This window comes from Leptodactylus fuscus, chromosome 5 (assembly GCF_031893055.1).
Source record: "Leptodactylus fuscus isolate aLepFus1 chromosome 5, aLepFus1.hap2, whole genome shotgun sequence".
NCBI lineage: Eukaryota > Metazoa > Chordata > Amphibia > Anura > Leptodactylidae > Leptodactylus > Leptodactylus fuscus.
Window position 1 is genome coordinate 141,767,906 of NC_134269.1, and position 25,172 is coordinate 141,793,077.

At 42.0% G+C, this 25,172-nt stretch overlaps 1 protein-coding gene across 10 annotated transcripts in view; it reads left to right on the forward strand.

The window, feature by feature from the left end:
* The window catches only part of OSBPL8 (oxysterol binding protein like 8), a 159,271-nt gene that overhangs the window by 125,488 nt on the left and 8,611 nt on the right, over positions 1–25,172 (forward strand). For 8 of the 10 annotated variants that reach the window (XM_075274335.1, XM_075274333.1, XM_075274340.1 and 5 more), the window contains 13 exons: positions 933–1,104; positions 1,377–1,614; positions 2,715–2,899; positions 11,767–11,848; positions 12,985–13,083; positions 13,678–13,774; positions 14,546–14,644; positions 14,731–14,828; positions 18,395–18,484; positions 22,535–22,671; positions 23,137–23,322; positions 24,025–24,178; positions 24,961–25,066. In XM_075274335.1, the coding sequence (XP_075130436.1) occupies positions 933–1,104; positions 1,377–1,614; positions 2,715–2,899; positions 11,767–11,848; positions 12,985–13,083; positions 13,678–13,774; positions 14,546–14,644; positions 14,731–14,828; positions 18,395–18,484; positions 22,535–22,671; positions 23,137–23,322; positions 24,025–24,178; positions 24,961–25,066 (1,743 nt within the window). The remainder of the gene's footprint in view (positions 1–932; positions 1,105–1,376; positions 1,615–2,714; positions 2,900–11,766; positions 11,849–12,984; positions 13,084–13,677; positions 13,775–14,545; positions 14,645–14,730; positions 14,829–18,394; positions 18,485–22,534; positions 22,672–23,136; positions 23,323–24,024; positions 24,179–24,960; positions 25,067–25,172) is intronic. The other 2 variants (XM_075274336.1, XM_075274343.1) reach the window with 1 other exon arrangement.

Sequence of the window (25,172 nt, forward strand, 5' to 3'; positions counted from 1 at the left end):
TGCCGGCATATGATTATTTCTGTGCCTCACTAGTAGTCAAAGTCCATGCCAAAATTAAAAATGTGTATTTGTCTTTTAACCCCTTCCTACCATACCCATTTTGCAATATCCCCTTGAAAATCAGTGGAGGAAATAGTTCTGTTATTTTCGGGTATGGATATGCCTGCACTGTCACAAGGGCTGACCTCACAGTTCAGCATCATTGCTGAGTAGTGGATTCACTTGCAGCTTCACTTCAACCATTGTGCAGAACGTGTGCAGCTGAAAGTGTGCATTGCGGGGTTACCGTGTACTTTGTCATTTAGAAAGCATACTTGCATTATAAACCCTTATAGGATACAGTCAATGCTGTTTGCAGCACCTAAGAGAGAAAAAAGTAAAACTGGATTCTTAAGAAAATGTCTCTAAGAGTATTTGTGTTTGTTTTCTTCTAAAGCAAATATTATGCTATATGTGTATAAATATTTGCGGTGTTATACTGTTTATTACTAAGCTTAGTGTTTATTTTAAAGGAAAATGCTAGACAGAAATGAAAATATTGTCATTTTTAATTTAGGGTCCATTAAGTTTTGTGCCTCCCGTGCTCTGCACAGTATGGCTTGTATAGTGTAGTAGCTAATGGCTATTACCCTCATGACACGTCACTGCTGACTTCTTTTGTCTCAAATTGAGAAATACCAGTATATTTTTGTTTTAAATGCCGTATGTTTTTGTTTGCTCTCACTTGACTTTGGTGTTTGTTGACATGGGCAGGAGTGTAAAGGACTTTTACATAATTCAATTATTTGGCCTATTATCATTACTGTTCACAGATCACCATAGTCAATCGGCACAAGGCAACCCAACAGTTGGATCTTTAGTCTTAGGATGGTATGTAACATAAAACCGTTTTGCAAATACAATGATCTCATGTGCATCTCTTCTTCTAATAGGAAGGTGCTGGATGGATGCTCTAGAACTAGCTTTGAAATGCTCTAGTCTGTTGAAACGCACCATGATCAGGGAAGGAAAAGAGCATGACCTGAATTCTTCTGCTGAGAACAGCCATGTTAATTTCTATGGCCTTCTAAGGGCAAACAATCTTCACAGCAATGAGAACTTCCAGTAAGTTAACATGGCTGCTTTTTTGAATTGTTAACAACGTACAAGTGAAAGTCCAGCCCTGAATCTATCCATAAGATTAACCCTTTAATTTTCATGCTCTTGTTCCTCAGTGTCCTTTCTCCTGGACAGTGTTAATGCTTTCTGATTTTTGGAGACAATTAAGAATTAGCAACGACATACATCAGTGCATTGTTGTTGCCCTGTATCCTCTTTTAATGAATAGCATCATATTAACATTAGCGAGCTAAACTGTTTTATTACACTCTGACTAGGTTGAATGACAGTGAAATAGAACGGCAGCACTTTAAAGATCAAGATACCTATTCAGATAAATCTGACAAGGAAAATGACCATGATCATGAGGAGTCTGACAATGATGGACTCGGTAAAAGTGAGGAGAGTGACAGTGACACTTCAGAAAGACAGGATGACTCCTTTATTGATCCTGAACCCTCTGATCTGATTAAGGAAACCACGTACATGGAGGAAGCTCATGAAGAGTTGGGAGAGGTGAGCAGAACAAATTTTCTCAGCACAGTATATAATATTGCACTTAGTAAACTCCTCTGTAGATTATTCTCCATTATTTTAAAGCCTGATGTGGTATATTAGAAATTTGATCTGCAGAGAGGTCAAAGTTGTTGTTTTTTTTGTTTTTTTTATAGTTAATATTTTTTCTTGCACAGATTGTTTTTTTTTTTTTTTTTTTTATAGATTAAAGTGAACATATCCTGCAAATGTTATAGTTTGGAGCAGGCAAGGCTGAACAGATTGATAGTTTTGTGGGAGAAGATTCAGTAAAGTTTGCCATTTTTATCACTGCTCACTCTGAGCTTTGACGTTATGTGGGTGGTCCTGCTTGGTGATTGACAGCTATCTCTATGAATAGACAGTGTAAGCTGGCAGTCACTGAGTAGCACCACCCACTGGACTCCTAAGCAGATATTTAAATGAATAAATGTCAGGTTACACTGATTTTTATCCCCCCCCCCCCCCCCACAAACTATTTAGCAGATTACACCACATTTTCTTTAACTTTGCACCATGTTGCAGATAGAACTTTATGGTAGAAAATCTGACTACCTGCTGCCTACACAGAGATAGTGAACATGATGGAACATGCAGAACGTGATGGAACATGCGGAGAGAAAAGTAGTTCATGAACTACATTTCTCTCCGCATGATTCGTGTGGAATACACGCAAACCCCATTATAGTCTATGGGGTCCGTGTGCTTTCATTGCTCACCATTTGTCAATGCATTCGGTATTCTGTTCGGTGGGTCCTTAAGCGCCCTCCCCGAACAGAATACCCAACGCAGATGTGAACCAGGCCTAACCTGGATTATGCTAGAGAACAATGCATAAAGGACAGTCTTTATGCATTTTTGAATCTCTCTAACAACAATGTTCCTCTGTTTCAAGATGATTTTTATAGGATTTGGAATCTAACTACACGCAGTAAATCTTGTCATTGTTTTCATAGCAAGCAGCGATGTTGTGAGACAAATACAGGTGCACTTCAATGACTAGAACATAAAGCTTACTATTTACATCCTAGAATTGTTCTTTGCAAAGTCTTTATTTTCACAACGTTTTTTTTTTTTTCAAGGCTGGTGAAGCATCACAAACTGAAACTGTGTCAGAAGAACACAAGAGTCTTATCTGGACATTACTGAAGCAGGTTCGGCCAGGAATGGACTTGTCTAAAGTGGTACTTCCTACCTTCATCCTGGAGCCCCGTTCTTTTCTAGACAAGCTGTCTGATTATTACTACCATGCTGACTTTTTGTCCGAGTAAGTTTGAGCATGCCCAATTCATTTTTACTATGACATGTCTCATATCTGTGGTCTTTCTCTTTTAGTTACCATAATAGTCTTGACTCCATGAAAAAAGGCTGCAGAATACAACACTTCCACTTTTTTTTTCTTTATCAGCAATAATATAGTCAGATGTTGATTCCTAAAAAGAGGCAAGCAATTCACATCTATATAAAGATAGCATGCAATATGTAGTAGGCTAGAAACACACAGGAACCATTTAGTGGATGGAATTGTGAAACACACACAGTGTTCCAAATTATTTTACTGAATCACTGAAATCAATTTCCAACACCTGTGGTCATTAGTTTACCAGGTGAGCCCAAATAAAGGAAACATGAGTACCAGGAGACAGTTTTAGTACCTGGGAAAGGTGACTTGCTATAGGTGAACCTGGGTCCTAGTATTTTTCTATACTGGGTGACATCCCCAAGTGTGAGTGGTAGGTCCTGTTCAACACCATTATTTATAACTTATTTCGTTTGGTGTGCCATGGGACAGTTTTTCTACAATCTTCCCCCCCCTCATGCCTTTTGCCATTAAGAACTTTTTTTTTCTACCTAACATGTCGGAATAGCCTTAAGAAAGGCTATTTGTCTCCTACCTTTAGATGTCTTCTCCACCCCACCGTTCGGGTAAAATCCCGTTTTTCGCCGGTACGCAAATGAGTTCTATCGTAGCACTGGGGGCGGTCCCCAGCGCTCAAACAGCACTGGGAGCATCCCCGAGGCTGCAAGAGAAATCTCCAGCGCCGCCTCCATCTTCTTCAGGAACTGGGTCTTCACTGCTTCTTCTTCCAGGGGTTGGCTTCAAACTTCTAGGCCTCGGACCTAGGGCAAAGCCGACTGCGCATGCCCGCCCGCCACAAGAAAATGGCCGCTTACAATACTATGTAAGCGGCCATTTTTCTTGTGGCCGTGGGAAGATGAATAGCCTTTCTTAAGGCTATTCTGACGTGTTAGGGAAAAAAAAAAAAGTTTTTAATGGTAGAATCCCTTTAATGTGTTTTTATAATCCCATGATATCAAACATATACCTTCATAATATAACAACTAGATACAATAAGGCATTTCGTGTACTCCAACAAGTTTATATCCTCTTCTTTCCTGTGGTTTGTTACCACTATGAATTTATGCAATTTGCCCTGCATTTCATTCTGGTGTTTTTGGAATGACAGTGTTTGTACACCTACTCATCTAGCCTCCAGTTGCAAAAAAGAAAAAATAAGCTCATGATCATCATGAAATGGCATGTTTCTTACGTGCTGTGTACGTTGCTGCCGCATCAAGCATTGTCATCACTGTGACTCCTTTAGAGGGTGTGACTGCCTTTATAATAGTCTGCATGGATAGGCCATATTTTGAGGGGCATTGTTATTGTTGTGATACTGTAATGAGCAGGCTCTCTGCTTAAGTAACTGGCATGTACCCACAGACCTGTGAGACACCGGTTCTTCTCCAGCAGCTGAAATGCCTGGAATCCATACATGGACATGGCTGGATGAGTAACCACTAAATCGCTCTATATCTTTTGATGTGTTTTGCGTTTTGTGACCTTTTATGCTCAGCTTACTTACTGACATGGCTACTTATAGTGGTTATTGTCTTCAACGCTGAGACAGACTTGTTTATCCATCATATTGATATAGGGTGGCTCTGACTGTGTTGATTATGGAGCCGTCTGTCAAGATGTCTGTTTAATGATCTAATGTCTGTGTTGCTGTGATTAATGGGGTATGTGCCATAAGCAATAACAGATGTATTAGTTGCTTTTCTCATAGAGGATAGGAGACTTGGCACATATTTACTAATGTTTATACCAGTATTACTTTGTTATATATGTAAGGTTAAGATTACCAACTAATCTGACCTAATCGAGGATCCCTTATCAAACTGAGTATGGTTATTCAGATCACGACTTTTGTGATGTGGGTTTCATTGTCCACTTATGCTTAGGTTTTGATTCACTGGATATCGCCTCCTAATGAACTATCTGACAGAGAAATGCGTTGAGCTATTTATCCAGTGTTTTTATATAGTCCTCTTCACTTGGTGGTAGTTTGTGTTTTCAATATTTGGTCATCACTGTTTAACATATCTAACTTATTAAATGTTATGTTTTGAGGGATATTTTATGTGAATTGTTTTAGTCACATTAAAACACCAATAATGGAAATATACTCTACCATATTAAATTGCAATAAATAACCCGTATGGGTCACCGAAACATCATATGACCTCTCCTCCCCTATAAGTGATAGTTGTCAATCTGTGAATGTTCCTTCATGTATTAAAGGGATCTTATCATACAAACGCTTTTTTTTTTTTCTGAGTAACATGTCGGAATAGCCATAAGAGAGGCTATTCTTCTCCTACCATTCGTTGTCTTCTCCGCGCCGCCATTCGCCTGAAATCCCGTTTTTTGTTGGTATGCGAATGAGTTGTCTCGCAGCACTTGGGGCAGGCCCCAGCGCTCAAACAGCACTGGAGGCGTCCCCAGTTCTGTGAGAGAACTCTCTCCAGTGCCGCCTCCATCTTCGTCAGCAACATCCTCTTCATCTTCTTCTACCAGCACAGGCAGGGTCGGACTGGCCCACCGGTGTGCCGGTGAATCCCCCGGTGGGCCCCAGGCCCCGACTGTTAAATCCTCATTTTACTAATGCAGATACATTGGTCGGGGCCCCCAATCGAGCACCTGACCAATGCATCTGCATTTGCCTCAGAACACAGGGGCCTCCATTAGCTGATGCTGCACATAGTGTCCTCCCGATATATAGGGAAAGTATATACCGGAGGACACGTGTGCAGCTTCAGCCTCAGCTATAATGGCAGCTCGCACTCCTGTCACTGACCTGCTGCTCTCCTGTGAGGACCTGCTGTGCTGCCCGCACTTCCTGCTTCCCTCCCCCTCCCCTCACAGTGAGTCGTCTCTCACATTGGATCGTGTGGGGAAGACAGGAGTCGTCTCATGCAATGCTGTGCTCTTCTGGAAAATGTAAGTATATCATTTTGGTAAAATCTGTCTATGTAATATGTATATATGTGTACATTTGTGTACTGTATGTGTGTTGTATATTGTGTGAGTACTGTATCTTTGTATACAGGTATGTATACAGGTATGTATACTGTATACAGGTATGTATACAGTATACTACAATAATGTTTATGGGTGAGTGTATGTATATATGTGAGTATATATAGTATTCATACATTCATATAAGTATATATATGACATATATGGTATCAGGGGCGTAACTACCATAGAGGCAGCGGAGGCGGCTGCCACAGGGCCCGGGCCATTAGGGGGCCTGGTGACAGCCGATACCCTTCGTTTTTTTTTTTTAATAGGCCTTTACGGCCCTATTCACTTACCGATCCTGGCTGGGATCGGTAAGTGACACTGCGGGTCCCACAAATACCATCATTATACTCGGGGGTCTTTGCAGACCCCCGAGTATAATGATTGGCGGATCGGGAGAGGTAAGGGAACATAACAAACAGTGTTACTTACCTCTCCACGATCCTGCCAGGCCTCCTTCCTGACGTTTCTGACGTCACATGAACCCGGCCTGCATCCCGGGTCATGTGACGTCTGACGTCATTTCAGAAGGACAGCAGCAAAGAAGACAGCGTAGGAGCCGGAGACAGGTAAGAAACAGTAATTTTTTATGTTTTTATTCCCCCGGGTCTCCGATTATTATACTCTGGGGTCTGAAAAGACCCCAGAGTATAATAACTGTTTATGGGTGTCCACAGTGGGGCATAATACTGTGTGCAGGGGCTACTATGGGGGATGATACTGTGTACAGGGGCCACTATGGGGGATAATACTGTGTGCAGGGGCCACTATGGGGAATAATACTGTGTGCAGGGACCAGTAAGGGACATAATACTGTGTGCAGGGGCCACTATGGGGGATGATACTGTGTACAGGGGCCACTATGGGGGATAATACTGTGTACAGGGGCTACTATGGGGCATAATACTGTGTGCAGGGACCATTAAGGGACATAATACTGTGTGCAGGGGCCAGTAAGGGACATAATACTGTGTGCAGGGGCCAGTAAGGGACGTAATACTGTGTGCAAGGGCCACTATGGGGGATAATACTGTGTGCAGGGGCCACTATGGGACATAATACTGTGTGCAGGGGCCACTATGGGGGATGATACTGTGTGCTGGGGCCAGTAAGGGACATAATACTGTGTGCAGGGGCCACTATGGGGGATGATACTGTGTACAGGGGCCACTATGGGGGATAATACTGTGTACAGGGGCTACTATGGGGCATAATACTGTGTGCAGGGACCAGTAAGGGACATAATACTGTGTGCAAGGGCCACTATGGGGGATAATACTGTGTGCAGGGGCCACTATGGGACATAATACTGTGTGCAGGGGCCACTATGGGGGATGATACTGTGTGCTGGGGCCAGTAAGGGACATAATACTGTGTGCAGGGGCCACTATGGGGGATGATACTGTGTACAGGGGCCACTATGGGGGATAATACTGTGTACAGGGGCTACTATGGGGCATAATACTGTGTGCAGGGACCAGTAAGGAACATAATACTGTGTGCAGGGGCCAGTAAGGGACATAATACTGTGTGCAAGGGCCACTATGGGGGATAATACTGTGTGCAGGGGCCACTATGGGACATAATACTGTGTGCAGGGGCCACTATGGGGAATAATACTGTGTGCAGGGACCAGTAAGGGACATAATACTGTGTGCAGGGGCCACTATGGGGGATGATACTGTGTACAGGGGCCACTATGGGGGATAATACTGTGTACAGGGGCCACTATGGGACCTAATACTGTGTGCAGGGGCCAGTAAGGGACATAATACTGTGTGCAGGGGCCACTATGGGGGATGATACTGTGTACAGGGGCCACTATGGGGTATAATACTGTGTACAGGGGCTACTATGGGACATAATACTGTGTGCAGGGGCCAGTAAGGGACATAATACTGTGTGCAGGGGCCACTATGGGGGATGATACTGTGTGCAAGGGCCACTATGGGGGATAATACTGTGTGCAGGGGCCACTATGGGACATAATACTGTGTGCAGGGGCCACTATGGGGGATGATACTGTGTGCTGGGGCCAGTAAGGGACATAATACTGTGTGCAGGGGCCACTATGGGGGATAATACTGTGTACAGTGGCTACTATGGGGCATAATACTGTGTGCAGGGACCAGTAAGGGACATAATACTGTGTGCAGGGGCCAGTAAGGGACATAATACTGTGTGCAGGGGCCAGTAAGGGACATAATACTGTGTGCAGGGGCCACTATGGGGGATGATACTGTGTGCAAGGGCCACTATGGGGGATAATACTGTGTGCAGGGGCCACTATGGGGGATGATACTGTGTGCAGGGGCCACTATGGGGGATGATACTGTGTGCAGGGGCCACTATGGGGGATGATACTGTGTGCTGGGGCCAGTAAGGGACATAATACTGTGTGCAGGGGCCACTATGGGGGATAATACTGTGTACAGTGGCTACTATGGGGCATAATACTGTGTGCAGGGACCAGTAAGGGACATAATACTGTGTGCAGGGGCCAGTAAGGGACATAATACTGTGTGCAGGGGCCAGTAAGGGACATAATACTGTGTGCAGGGGCCAGTAAGGGACATAATACTGTGTGCAGGGGCCACTATGGGGGATGATACTGTGTACAGGGGCCACTATGGGGGATAATACTGTGTACAGGGGCTACTATGGGACATAATACTGTGTGCAGGGGCCAGTAAGGGACATAATACTGTGTGCAGGGGCCACTATGGGGGATGATACTGTGTGCAAGGGCCACTATGGGGGATAATACTGTGTGCAGGGGCCACTATGGGACATAATACTGTGTGCAGGGGCCACTATGGGGGATGATACTGTGTGCTGGGGCCAGTAAGGGACATAATACTGTGTGCAGGGGCCACTATGGGGGATAATACTGTGTACAGTGGCTACTATGGGGCATAATACTGTGTGCAGGGACCAGTAAGGGACATAATACTGTGTGCAGGGGCCAGTAAGGGACATAATGCTGTGTGCAGGGGCCAGTAAGGGACATAATACTGTGTGCAGGGGCCACTATGGGGGATAATACTGTGTGCAGGGGCCACTATGGGACATAATACTGTGTGCAGGGGCCACTATGGGGGATGATACTGTGTGCTGGGGCCAGTAAGGGACATAATACTGTGTGCAGGGGCCAGTAAGGGACATAATACTGTGTGCAGGGGCCACTATGGGACATAATACTGTGTGCAGGGGCCACTATGGGGGATGATACTGTGTGCTGGGGCCAGTAAGGGACATAATACTGTGTGCAGGGGCCACTATGGGGGATAATACTGTGTACAGTGGCTACTATGGGGCATAATACTGTGTGCAGGGGCCAGTAAGGGACATAATACTGTGTGCAGGGGCCAGTAAGGGACATAATGCTGTGTGCAGGGGCCAGTAAGGGACATAATACTGTGTGCAGGGGCCACTATGGGGGATAATACTGTGTGCAGGGGCCACTATGGGACATAATACTGTGTGCAGGGGCCACTATGGGGGATGATACTGTGTGCTGGGGCCAGTAAGGGACATAATACTGTGTGCAGGGGCCAGTAAGGGACATAATACTGTGTGCAGGGGCCACTATGGGGGATAATACTGTGTGCAGGGGCCACTATGGGGGATAATACTGTGTGCAGGGGCCACTATGGGGGATAATACTGTGTGCAGGGGCCACTATGGGGGATAATACTGTGTGCAGGGGCCACTAAGGGTCATAATACTGTGTGCAGGGGCCACTATGGGGGATAATACTGTGTGCAGGGGCCACTAAGGGTCATAATACTGTGTGCAGGGGCCATTATAGGGGAAAATACTGTGTGCCCCCATAGATTAGATTTCCGCGCGGTCTCTGTACGGAACATGTGGACAGGAAAGTAGATCATGAAGTACTTTTCTGTCCGCATGTTCCGTGTGGACACCGCACGGAAAGCACACGGACTCCATTTTAATCTATGGGGTCCATGTGCTTTCACAGCACACCGCTTGCTAATGCGTTCAGTAGTCTGTTCGGGGGCCACCATGCGGACTCCCCAAATGGATTACTGAACGCAGATGTGAACCAGGCCTGAGTGTGTAGGTATATAGTGTGTGCAATCCCATCCACACATTGCAGAAAAATACATGCAGTATAGGTGTAAAAATAAAAAAAAATATAAAAAAGTATACTCACCTGTCCACAGCACCCCGCTGTCCTTGCCTGTGTCTGTTCGGTCTCACGGTCTCATTTCTGGAAATTCTTTACCTAACTAGTCTCAGCGATCACATGAGGTGCAGGACTCCCAGCAAGGAGGCGCCAGTACGAAACTGAATGGACACTGGCAGCGCACAACAGAGTAACGGGGACAGATGGGTATGCTTTTTTATTTATTTGTTTTTTATTTTACACCTCCCGCCCGGCACATGAGTTGCTCCAATTCCTGGACAACCACTTTAAGGGCTAGTTCACACGGGGAAGTTGGCAGCGGATTTTGAGGTGGAATCCGCCTCAAAATCCGCTGCCAAAAATGACTCCCAATGACTTCAATGGGAGCTGCTCGCTTCTTTTTTCCGCTAGCTAGTAGCGGAAAAAAGAAGCGAGCTGCCCTATCTTGCCGCAGATTCCGCGGCTGAATCAATCTCAGCATCTGCGGCACGAGGCTCCGGCCCATTCATTTGGGTCTAATCCGGAGCGGAATGCCACGACGGGATGCCTGGCATCTGCGACAGAATGTTCACACGCAGAGTTCATGTAGCTCCGTGTGAACTAGCCCTAAAGGATTTATTCATCTTTCTAATATTGATGGTCTGTCCTTAGGATAAGCCATCAATATTACATCTACGATGATACAACAGCCAGGACCTCTGCAGATCAGCCTTTTCCAGGACCAAGCAGCTACAGGGAATAGTAGCATTTCTAGGAGCCGCGCTGTTCACTTGCCATACAAGGTGTAGCAATACATTTAGGTAGTGCACATGGTATAGTGGGTGAGCAGCATGGCTCCCGGCATGTTATTACCTTTAGACGTCATGTTTTGGTACCGCTGATCTGCAGGGTCCTGGTGGTGGGCCCCTAGAAACAATTCCACTGGTGGGCCCTAGACACCCCAGTCCGACCCTGAGCACAGGTTTCAGACTTCTAGGCCTTGGGCAGAGCAGACTGCGCATGCCCACAGACCACGAGAAAATGGCCGCTTACACAGTATTAAATCACGTTTTTGTCGGTATGCAAATGAGTTCTCACGCAGCACTGGAGGCGTCCCCAATGCTGCGAGAGAACTCATTTGCATACCGACAAAAACGTGATTTCAGGCGAACGGCAGTGTGGAGAAGACAACAAAAGGTAGGAGAAGAATAGCCTTTCTTAAGGCTATTCCGACATGTTACTCAGAAAAAAAAAAAAAAAGCATTTGTATGATCGGATCCCTTTAAGTGACTATTCTTCAACTTGAGTCTGCACACTAATAAGATGATCATGGAGGTAAAGGTGCGTATATAACATGCTGCAACCTACTGTCAATGCTTTTTGAAATTTCCAAACCTAGACTTGTCCAAGACTCGAATGAGCTGCTTAATTTGCACTTGTTTGGTCGCCTTACATTTTCATCACCTAGAATTCAACTAGTGAGACTTCCAATTATATTGTTCCACTTCCATGGACTGTGAAAGCCAGGATCTAGACTGGTCTTCAAGTAATAGCATAGAATATAGCTAGTTCTTTTGTACAAGTTCTACTTCCAGCCTGGATTCAGTCTCTGATTTACTGTTTTTGTTTTTGCCAGGGCGGCTTTAGAAGAGAATGCATACAGTCGAATGAAGAAAGTTGTTAAGTGGTATCTTTCAGGATTCTACAAAAAACCAAAGGTTAGACTTTATTTTTTTTGTACATTTTCATTTTACATAGTCATTATGATAATTGTACAATGCTCAATTTCTCTATGAAGTAGACCATAATAGTTTTGTGTCTGGCTTATCTGTTGTGCTTCTCAGTTCCTTATTCAAAGAAAACACTTGTATATTTAAAGGGATTCTATCATTAGAATCTTTTTTTCAGGCCTACCATATCGGAATAGCCTTAACTAAGGCTATTCTTCCCCTACTTTTAGATGTCTTCTCTGTGCCTCCGTCCCAGTGATATTCACGATTTTCACCGTATGCAAATGAGTCTCCAGACAGCGCTGGAGGCAGTTCCCCTGCGCTCAAACAGCACTGGGAGCGTCCCCTGTGCTACTTGCAGACTCTCCAGCGATGCCCTCCATCTTCTTCTCGCGACCACCTCTTCTCCACGTTTTCAACAGAAAGCGTCAAACTGTGCATATGCGGCGGCCGTTTTCCTGTGGCCTCTTACGGGATTGTTTGTTCGGCCGCAGGAAAATGGTCGCCGCACATGCGCAGTCGGCACTTTCAGTTGAAGACGTGGAGAAAAGGCGTTCATGAGTAGTGCTGTCTGGAGACTCATTTGCATACGGTGAATACTGTGAATATCACCGGAACAGCGGCGCGGAGAAGACATCTAAAGGTAGGGGAAGAATAGCCTTTCTTAAGGCTATTCTGATGTGGTAGGCCTGAAAAAAAGGATTCTAATGATAGAATCTCTTTAAAGGTAACCTAAATGTGAACAATTTCTAAGAGTAAATTTGTATGGACCGTTTATCTATTTGTATATGTGAATTGTTGTCCAATATTATTGATCTGAACACATAGCTATACAGCAAATACAACATCTACCTTCGTTGGACCTAATACAGACTGCACCTCCTTATTGCCTACATTATTTCTGATATAGTTAACCTGCATGTTCAAAGTATGCATTTTAGGCTATCCCTGAGAACCATAGCCAACATAGTTTATGCCAGCCCAGCCAGTCTACACATTTATGTATTTCATGTGTATTTATTCATGAATTGTTTTTGTACATATGATTTTCTACCACACTATTGATGAGCTGAATGAGCTTTTTTTTGTGCGTGTATTCATTTATACATTTCCTGTCTGCTTAGGGCCTGAAGAAACCATACAACCCTATTCTTGGAGAAACCTTTCGCTGCTTGTGGATTCACCCGAAAACCAGTAGCAAGACCTTTTACATTGCTGAGCAGGTATGGGCAGCACCTCTCAATGTTGAAATGTTGTTTTTGCTATGGTTTGAATGTCACTGATTTATTTATTTTTTTGCTAGTTTGGTCAACATACACAGGTGTCAGACCCCCATTGATCTCTTATTGATGACCTATTCTAAAGATAAGTCATTAATAACAATAATCTGGACATCCCCTTTATGTCACAATGTTTACGATTTTCTTTTGGCTAGATAACAGCTAAAATTCTCAGGAATCTTAGATGTGTGGACTTTTGTTTTGAATCTTTGGCCATATTCTTAGGAATATCTTCTATGGATTTTTTTTCACAGATCTATGTGCGGATTTCTTTATTATAAGAACTTGCAAACTGCATCATAGATCTCTACTTTCTGAACAGTATAGTATAGCATGAGGGAAGTGGAGGGTTGTTTATCACCGCAGCATAATTTTGAAAATATGCTCTGTTATGTTTCATCTAATAACATTATCAGAGCGAATACGTCTTATATTAGAAATGTGCAGATAATGCAGATACAATGTTTCCTGGCATCAGGTTCTAAAAAGATTGGAATAACTTCACGTTCTAATGTAGTTTCTTTACTATTTTAATAGGTTTCCCATCATCCACCCGTGTCTGCCTTTTATGTCAGCAATCGAAAAGATGGATTTTGTCTTAGTGGAAGTATTTTGGCCAAATCCAAATTTTACGGTAAGTTGCAGCAGACTGTGATTTTTTTTGTGTGTGTGTGTTTATTTTGTGAATATATGCTGTTCCTTTTGTCTTTTATAAGAAATTTGTCAGTCACACAATGGTTTAAAAGCAGTTGTTCAGTTTCAAACCAACGTTAAGAGGTATTGCTTGTATAATAAAAACTTGCACAATTTTCTAACAACCTTTCTGTATCAATTTCTCACGGTTTTCTACATCTCTGCTTGCATCCAAACATTCTGCTTATTCCCAGTGGATAAAAATAAGTCAATGGTTATGTGATATACAGTCCATGGTCATGTGATTGATACACAAGTGCACAGCTTGTTATAGTCACAGAACAGTAATCAGACAACTGCCTGGTAACAAGCTGTGCACATGTGTGCCCATTACATGGCCATTGTATATCACATGACCATGGACTGTATATCACATGACCATGGACTGATTTTTATCCGCTGGGAGTAGAATGAATGACAGCAAGCAGAGATCTAGAAAACCGTGAGCAATAGTTGCAGAAAGTATAATTGAAAATTGTACAACTTTATATCATACAAACAATAACATTTGTCATTCAATATTGGCCTGAAATTGGACAACCCCTTTAATCTTAATAGATGTTGTAGATAAGAGTTTTTTGGTGTATGACGTTGATATTGCAGATATTCGCAAAATACGTAATATATAATGGCACTTGGTTATATAAAATGTCTCAGAGCCTGAACTTTCTTTAGCAGCGTGAGCATTAGTTCTATGTTTTATTTTATGAAGGTAATTCATTATCTGCTCTCCTGGAAGGAGAAGGAAGGCTGACATTCCTTAACAGAGGAGAGGACTACGCTATGACTATGCCGTATGCCCATTGTAAAGGTACCACTGTCACAACTCAATGGAATCTTATGTATTTAGGTTTTGAACGGCACATATATATAATACATGTTACTTTCCTTGCATAGGCATCCTGTATGGTACAATGACTCTTGAACTTGGAGGAAATGTTTCCATTACATGTGAGAAAACTGGTTACAGTGCCATTTTAGAGTTTAAACTAAAGGTATGTATACCCTTCCTTTCTTCTACACTGAGCGGCCTCTTTATTGGGATACCTACCTCACACACTGTAGCTGTATTGTATGCAGAGGCTCAATTTACTTGTCCTCCAAGAAACAATTATTGCAACAAATGTCAATGTGTGTTTAAAACATGACAATGTCACATGAATAGTGACAATGAAGAGGAACAGAATCTACAGTCACCGATCAAGAAATTACAATCCAGTCAATCCAGAGGTGAGAGCTATAGATAGAAACAGATCAACACTGCTAGGTCATGCAAAGGAAATCTCCAAAGTTCTGGCTGGCGGAGTATTGTACCTGATGACCTCATGGAGTTCAATTCTTGTTGGTAAAAGCAAAATGAAGCAGATGTTATAAGTTGAAGGACACATGCAGTGACTGATATCCTGAATGCATCTTTCTTTATATAGAGAGTGCTCTCAACGATTCAGATACCTGGAATAGCACGCAAGATTCCAGATAACAGGACACTTGTTAAATATTCCACTAACCTAATAGGTTGCAACTACAGCCTTCCCAGTACAGTAGCTGTGTACTCCCTGGTGAAAGGGATATTTCAACAAGGATCCAAGGAACAGGACAGACTGAGGAAAATTCCCAGTATGAACAATATCAGTGAACTATTCTGTGGGACATGCACGGCCTTACAGTTTCTGTGTCTGTGAACAATAGCCAAAGGAGCAACTTCTTACTTTTAGATATACCTAATAAATACCTCATATAACATGCCAAAACTACAATGATCCAAACAGTGATCTAAAAGACAAATGAAAGCACTACACAGGAATATCTACAGCACAGGATGTACACTTGTCAGTCACTCATAGTCCCCTATAGTATTCCTCTTGGAGTCTGACAGTGGTACATCCTGTGCTATAGACAGTCCTGTGCAGTGAATTTCATTAATTTTTTTTTATAGTACAGTAAAGCTGCTTTTTTAAAAATAAATATATAAAATATTTCTAGGGATTGAAGTATAATTAACCCTGTGGGTACTAATTTGGTCAGTAGTTATATACTAGTAAATGAGCTACTGGTGTAAATTTGCTGTGGAAGTGCACTTTTCTGTTACTTTTAATTCTTTAATTTAAGTTGAGTCCATCTGCTTTATTTCTGCGGCCGATAATAAAACAATAAACCCGTTAAGGACTACAAGGTACGTATCTGTTTGCTGTCCAGGTATACAGTTCTTTCTGGCAGATTTTTCAAAGAAAACCTGCAGAGCTTATAAAGAGTTCAATCAGTTATACATGGCAGTAATGCTTAGATTATCTGCTCTTTCTGCATATATCATACTACAGCTCATTTGGCTTACCTAGAATTGATGGAGGACACCATCAATTATTTTTGCTCTACATGCATGCTAATACAGTATCTCTGCTTACTAGTCTTAATTAAATTCTTTACTATTTGCTTATATACTTCAAACCTATATGATATCCATTTTCCTTTTGCAACACAGATTTATTACCACTGTTAGGGATATTGTGAGTCATAATAGGTTATTTAAAGAGGAAGAAGACCTAGAATTTTTAAGGTAAATGATTCATTTAAAATACTGCTCACGTACCTTCTTTATTGCTAAAAGTAGACCCTGTAGACTGTGTCCTCAAGTTCATGTTCTGGGGGGGGGGGGTTGAGAGGCAATCAATCTGTAAGGTTTTTTTGTTGTTGTTTTTTGTTTGTTTTGTTTAATATTGTTTTGGATCACTTTTCTTTTTTGGGGGAGTGGTGACTTTCTAGAACAATTCTGACATCTTATTTTCTACTCTTTTTATGGTATTCACCATGCAGAGTAAATAATAATTACAATACACTAGAGCACGCACTATTGACAGCAGCATCTGCCTTGGAGATGACTCATCTCCAATCCCAGGTACTACCTCTGGGCTTCAGCTTTGTAAACCATCTAGCGGCTATCGTATACAGAGTGAGCTAAGCTACTGAAGCCATGCTTTATTTACCTTGTATAGATCTGCCAGACATGTGGGATTAGCAGGGTAGGGCTAAACATGGCTTTGGTTATGTTACTTTTATCATTACAGTTTTTTATTGCAGGTTGGCAATAGGATTATATGACATAAGATGTATTCCAGGTCACATGACACATGCAATATAATTGGCCATCGCTCCTTCTGTTCATATATACCATAGATGCTTTGGTGTATTGATGCAGCACATCTCCTATGCCATATAATCATAATATTCAAAGTGTCGAGCAGTATGGTCTGTTCAACTCTCCATCACATGTAATGGACACCAACTAAAGTTAGTTGTCTATGAATAAAGATGAAAGTCCAGTATCCTCTTTTTCAGTAAAAGTTTTTTGGGTAATAGAAAAGTCGATGAACCTCTATCTCCCTAGTACTTACTGGACTATTATGGATACTTTTATATGGTGATAAAATAAAAGGAATGTTTTATTGAAAAAGTGAATGCTGTACTCTTTTTCTTTATACATATCCGGTAAGTGAGCAGTATTTTAAGACAGGGGACATAGATTTGTGCTGTGCTGTGTGCTGCTTTGACATTCCCTTTGCAAAGGACATGGAAGTAGAGAATCCTATGTTTCAATCTTTGGTTCTCCATCAATCTTCAGTGTGGACTTTTTCAGATTCTCTTTGTCTCTTAAGTTGAATAGTCTAGCCCTTGAATGTGTCCTGTGTAGTACATCCAATAACCGGTCAAAGTATGGAATCTGTCACATGACTGTGGTCCCTGTGAAAAGAACTTATGATGAAGAGAACCCTGTTAGGAAATTCAAGACATGTCATTTTCACTGGGACTTTGAAAGCATTGACCAGCACACATCCAACAAAAGCTGTAAATATGCAGATATTTCATAGATATATATAACTAGTCTGATTGACGATATGGAGGAGAACAGCAGCCTCCTAAGTGGAGAACGAAGTATATTTCTTTATTAACTTGTATTACAATGCTTGTTCTATTTACCTGTTGTATAAATTGATAGGTGAAGTGGCTTTAAGTTCATGTATATTTAAAATTTCCATAGTTCCCTATTTTAGGAATAGAATAAATTAGAAAAGTTATACCCATTTAACTAGCCCACATAAACCCAACTATATTTGTAGATCCATATGAATAGAATCCATACACACTTACGCCATTAGGAAACAAGAGAAGCAGGACTCATCACACATTTTTTTACATCTGAAATATTAAATGATAAACGGCACATGTGGGACAGAGGAAAATGCTCTTATAGTAGATGCAACATCATCACTGATTCTCATGAGACCTTTGCTTCTAAACATCCATAGCACTTAAAGTGACAGGATGAATATGATGCAGTGGTTTGCATCATATACACAGTAACTGTGTGAAGTGTGCTAAAAAATGGCAATGTAAAGGTCTGTCAATGCATGGCACAGTGGATTGAGAATGGACTCAAGCTATGAGTAAGCACTAAGCAGATTTGCTCACCACGGTTCAGATGACTTAACTAATGCTTATCTTCTTCATTGCTCATGTGTAATGTTCTTCATAGAATGATGTTGACTCTGGTTACTTTACCTTGCAGCCGTTTCTTGGAAATGATGATAGTGTTAATCAAATATCAGGGAAAATTAAACTGGGAAAGGAAGTCCTGGCCACCCTGGAGGGTCATTGGGTAAGTGGCGGAATACTTATCAGCCCGCATGTCTCTATTAATCATCTGTGATGACATGTTTGTGATTTTCACTGACCCATAGACTTTATTTGGCATATGTGGTCCGCAAAATCTACTGAGAGGACGTAACTCCCTTCTTTTAAGAGGTGTGCATGTGCCCAGTAAAATCAGTTGGGTCTCATGCTGAGTATCACAGACATCACCTGTGCATTAAAGGCAGACTTGTGAATAAGCCCTAAGATCTATGTTATTGCAGTATGTCATAAGGCAACTACTATTTAACTTACTTTTTGTTTATGAATGCGTGAACATCCCCAATATTGTTGCTTTGGATTTATACTCACAATAGAAAATCACATCAAATCGCTTTTGCCAGGTTTTTTATTTTTTATATACCCTTAAAAAGTTGTTTTGCTTTTATAAAGTGGTATATAACCTATACTATCTCTTGCAAATTGTTGGGGGTTTGAGCATTGGGATACCAAATAATGAAACTGCTTTCCCACTGTTGTTATAGTTGTCGTCTGCAGTGCAGCATATGGGCCGCTTATAGGACAGTATGTGAGCTTACACAGGAAGATTTGTGTTGACCCATCACCATTCTGGTTAAAATTCAATATACAGGGTGGGCCATTTATATGGATACACCTAAATAAAATGGGAATTGTTGGTGATATCAACTTCCTGTTTGTGGCACATTAGCACATGAGAGGGGGGAAACTTTTCAAGATGGGTGTTGACCATGGTGGCCATTTTGAACTCGGCCATTTTGAATCCAACTTTAGTTTTTTCAATGGGAAGAGGGTCATGTGACACATCAAACTTGTTGAGAATTTCACAAAAAAACAATGGTGTGCTTAGTTTTAACATAACTTTTATTTTTTCATTAGTTATTTACAAATTACTGACCACTTATAAAATGTGTTCAAAGTGCAGGCCATTGTGTTGGAGTGTCAATGCAACCCTCTTCTCCCACTCTTGACACACTGCTAGCACAGGCTTCCAATATCCGTTGTTTCAGGTGCTGCACATCTCGTATCTTCACAGCATAGACAATTGCCTTCAGATGACCCCAAAGACAAAAGTCTAAGGGGGTCAAATCAGGAGACCTTGGTGGCCACTGGAAAGTGGACTGGCCCACGACGACCAATCCACTTTCCAGGAAACTGTTAATCTAAGAATGCTCGGACCTGACACCCATAATGTGGTGGTACACCATCTTGCTGGAAAAACTCAGGGAACATCCCAGCTTCAGTGCATAAAGAGGGAAACACATCATCATGTAGCAATTTCAGATATCCAATGGCATTGAGGTTTCCATTGATGAAGAATGGCCTCACTATCTTTGTACCCCATATACCACACCATACCATCAATTTTTGTGTTCCAACAGTCTTGGAGGGATCTATCCAGTGTGGGTTAGTATCACACCAATAGCGATGGTTTTGTTTGTTAACTTCACCATTCACAAAAAAGTTTGCCTTATCACTGAACAAAATGTTCTGTGTAAACTGAGGGTCCTGTTCTAATTTTTGTTTTGCCCATTCTGCAAATTCTGTGAGCCGATCTGGGTCATCCTCGTTGAGATGGTGCAGCAGCTGGAGTTTGTAAAGGTGTAGGATGTCTTGCATTGAAATCTGTTGCAATGACCCGGGTACTGCGTTAACCAGACATCAACACAATTTCTATCTGCTCCTAATGTGTTAAAGAGGACCTTTCACTGATTTGGGCACAGGCAGTTCTATATATTGCAGGAAAGCTGACAGTGCGCTGAACTCTCGGCTCTCCCGATTTGTGCCCTGGGTAAAGAGCTATCGGTCCCGGTACCGTAGCTCTTTGCAGTCAGAAGGGCGTTTCTGACAGTCTGTCAGGTACGTCCTTCTTCACAGCAGCGCCTATTGCACTGTACAGTGTGAGCGGGGAAGAACGCCCCCTCCCTCTGCTCACAGTGCTCATCCATAGACGAGTATTATCAGAAGGGGAGCAGTTGTTCCTCCCCGCTCACACAGCACAGCGCAATAGGCACTGCTGTGAAGAAGGATGTACCTGACTGACTGTCAGAAACACCCTTCTGACTGTAAAGAGCTATGGTACCGGGACCGATAGCTCTTTACTCGGGGCACAGATCTGGGAAACCTGACCGTGCGCAGAATTCAGCGCACTGTCTGCTTTCCAGCAGTATATAGAACTGCCTTTGCCCAAATCGGTGAAAGGTCCTCTTTAACTTCTGCGACATGTCAATGCCTGTAAACAAAGAGAAAATTGTTAATAACTCATAAAAGAATAAAGTTACGTTAAAACCAAGCACACCATTGTTTTTCTTGTGAAATTCTCTATAAGTTTCTCAACATGACCCTCTTCCCATTCAAAAAACTAAAGTTGGATTCAAAATGGCCAAGTTCAGAATGGCCGTCATGGTCACCACCCATCTTGAAAAGTTTTTCCCCTCCTATATGCTAATGTGCCACAAACAGGAAGTTGATGTCACCAACCATTCCCATTTTATTTAGGTGTATCCATATAAATGGCCCACCCTTTATTTATTTCACATATGTAACAGCTTATCACAGCCTGTACATTTCGAGCGCCCATATTGCTCTTACTCATGGCTGAATTATACGATTAGTAAAACACTGACCAATGCATCACATAATACAGATCACATGATATAAATCAGCTTATGTGAATATATGACATCATCCTACCATCATTGATTTTGTATGCGCTGTTCTAGTACATGGATAAACTGTCACAGCCTTTAGTCATTGAAATACATTTTTCATAACTTTTAGGGTAAGTTCCCACGGTGTTTTTTTAGCATTGATTTTAAGGAAGATTTCATCTCAAAATCTGTGCCAAATTCTGCCTTGAAATTGCCTCCCATTATACTCAACGGGAGGCAGAGGTCGAATTGGGAAGTGTCCTGCTCAATCTTGCCATAGAATCTGCAGTGCAAAACTACAACTTATTAGGTCCATTCATCTGAAATTAAGCAGTGAGTGAAAAGCCAGAGGAACAGAAACTAGAGAGGCGTTTTAGGTGGAGGTCCACCTCTAATCCTTCTTTACTTTCCACAGTGTGAGCTTGCCTTCATATTTTGGCAGTGAGATTTCTTACTACCATTTAATGAAACAAGGATTCATATAGGATACCAGGAGGCTGTCCTCTAAGATCAGGTTTTACACTCAGATCCCTACCATCTCCTGCGTATGCCAACTCTTGCAGTGAAAGTTGACCTTTCCACTGCTATAACTTTGCCTATCCTACTTGAGCAGTACGAGCTGTGGTCCAGGGTGCTGACCCCCCCCCCCCCCCCGTGCACCAACTGCCTCATTTGCATAAGACTTCAAAGTTGTTTATCGGCAAAAGTAACATACCTAAAAAGTTGTGATGTTTATCATTACACTATGCTATGCAATTCAGTGGTGGCAGTTGAATATGCTTGTGAGAAATGGTAGACTCTTTTTAATGGTGCTGGATTGATGATAATCCTTCTATGTATCCCGCTACTCATATCTGATAACTGATTCTAAGAATAAAGGGGATCACAATTGTCTTGGCTCAGCAGATCTCCTAGCTCCTATTCCTTTGAAACTGGATGTACTTCTGTTTCCTCTGTTCCTTGCCTAGTGGGGAGAACAGGACACTCGTGCAGGGAAGAAGTTAAGTCCATGCAGCACTTCTTTAGCAATATGTCCCGTTCATTCAGTGGTCCTGATGGTGCCAGGTACCATCACTTTACAAGATGTAGAGATGAGCGAGTACTATTCAAAACGGCAGTTTCGAATAGCACGCACCCATAGGAATGAATGGAAGCGGCCGGCCCCCTGCATGCCAGCTACTTCCATTCATTCCTATGGGTGCGTTCTATTCGAATAGTACTCGCTCATCTCTAAAGATAAGGTTACCCCCCTTAAAGATGATGTTTGAAATGAGAAAATCACTGCTCCTTTCTTTTAGAAATGGTGCCTTTTTTTGTTCGTGTTGTTCCTGTTACTTCATCTGTGACCCTCTTACTTGACCTTGAATTTTTACCTGCCCCACTTACAGGACAGTGAAGTCTTTATTCACGACAAAAAAACAGATATGTCTGAGACCTTCTGGAACCCTACACATGATATTCGGCAGCGCAGATTGATCCGCTGTACGGTGCAGCGAGATGAGCAGGGAGAATTTGAATCTGAAAGGTAATTCCTCTTCAGCACACAACATTACGTGTCAATTTATGTACTGAGCAGCTAATGGCAGAAATCTGAGTGACGTGAGCTCTTGATCGGTCATGAAAGGTGTACATTTCACACAGCCTCAATGTACTTTTCTGCTGTCTGTTTTGATGCATACACAAAGTAAATCTTATCTTTGGTGTTCTAGAAAAGAATATTCAAATAAGTGAAGGGAGTCGGTCTATAGCTCCACCTTTAATTTGGCTTGTGTCCAAAGTCTGGCACTGACTTATAGGGGGTTACCCTTCAATAGATGGCACTAGAAGCAAGGAAAACTTACTTGCATAATCTTTCCCAGACCTACTAGTGCAGCATGCATGGCCTCAGACTCCATACACTTGCAAAAGCAATCTCCACAAGGAGGAATAGTACCCCACCTGACCCACATTCATAGTTCCAGTCATTGATCAGTGTTCTTCTCTATTTCAGGCTTTGGCAGCATGTTACAAGGGCGATCAATAACAAAGACCAGACAGAAGCCACTCAGGAGAAATTTGTCTTAGAGGAAGCTCAAAGGAAAGCTGCCAAAGAGAGGAAGGCAAAGGGAGAGGAATGGACCTGCAATCTCTTTGAACAGGATCCAATCTCTGGGGAATGGCATTACAGATATGCGGAGTAAGTTCACTTTCTGTATATTTTATTTTAGGCACAAATCTGTATTTATAGTATATAATGTTTGATCTCCGGATACATTACCTGCCTATCAATTTGCTTGAAAATTGTGGCAAAAAGCAATATGACCACAACTTCTCAATATGTTCTGATAATAGATTTAGATTATTTCTTGCTGATGTGTTTGTGACCTGAAACCTAATCTGATCACTGCCATTTTTTTTCCATACATGTATTTTTGACACAGTCTGCAGTTTCAGTAAGACTATGGCAGTAATCACATGTATTTACACCCTTGACGTACCTAGTCATTAATGCAAGCACCCCATTTCCTCTGTAGGTGCACAGATCAACCTTCCCCTCTCCCCCAGTCCTTATAACAAATTTTTCCTAAACCACAGTTTCTTCTAATACGCACAGCAATACCTGCTCCAACCACGTTACCTGTGACTGCCATACATGGTCAGTTTATGAGAAGGCAATTTCCCTATCTGTAATTTTATAGCATATGGGAGGAAACCCATGCAAACATGCAGAAAACATATAATTTCCTCGCAGATGTTGCCCCCTATTCCAGGACTACAGTGCTGCAAGGCAACAGTGCTAACCACTGCGTTGTATTCTGTGCACTGTAAGGTTTGTTGTATGTAATAAATGGTACTGATCGGCTTTAAAACCATCCTTACTTTTTGCCATGTTTTCCAGTACTCGACCATGGGACCCCCTAAACGACCTGGTTCAGTTTGAAAAAGATGGTGCCATCCAGACAAAAGTCAGGCATAGGACTCCAATGGTACGTTCGGGGAGTGTAATTAGTCTCAATAACCAAGGGGCAAAGCGGGACAAATGCAAATATAAGGTAGGTTTGGAGACAAAATAATGGCTTTCCACTTGTCTCTGTCCTGTCAAGATCCAGGACGCATGTGTATAATGGAAGCTTAAAAGTACTAACCTCTGGCTGTAAGGGTGAGAAATCTGATTATGTCAGTGTGGTCTTCTATGGTATGTAATAATGCAGGGAGGTCCGCATATGCTGTCACATCTACATTACAGGGATACTAGGGCTACTGTACATAGTTCAGGCCGCAGCAAGATAATATGTATAAAATTATAACCGGATTGAAGCACAGGGATCATAGTCCTATTGGCCTCCAAATACAATTGCTCATCTATCGCACACTTGCCGACTGCTGGTTTCTACCCTAAAAAATACTAACAATCTAAGATGCATGATCTATTCCTCTCAAAAAACAAAAAAAACACTTTTTTTTTTTTATTGTGCAGGAAATACACACACATTTTGCAAATCCATACTCTTATTATTAGTGGCAGCATGTTCATGTTCTGGTTGCCATCTGAGTTTTTTTGTTTTTTTTTAGTAGACAAATTTATCATTAGAATGTTCTTAATTCCTAGACATGCTGCCTTTGTCTTCTCTAAGATGCAGGGATGAAGGAGATACCTCTGTCACTCCGCATTTACATCTACCAGTTTGTTATACGTTTTCAGAAGGAGGGGTGGATCGGCCTTTATTACTTGCTCTTCTAGCTTATCGCTTTAGGTTGTGCCTTGAATTGTGACAGTGATGTGACTGAATTGCAGAGGACTGCAGCTGTACATGACATATTCTGTGTATTACAGGTTTGTGTTCCAAAGCTGAAACATAAATCAAGTGGTCAGCAGAAGAAAGGAGAAAGTGGGTGCTCCTCCCCGGAGCTGGATAACCAGGACTCTTCTGGCAGTGAAGGTGAGATTTTATTTGTAAGAGCTAAAACAAACACTGGCTATAAAACGTTTGAACTAAGGATAAAGATTATTATTAATAATTAGAATTTATTATTTAGCTTACACAA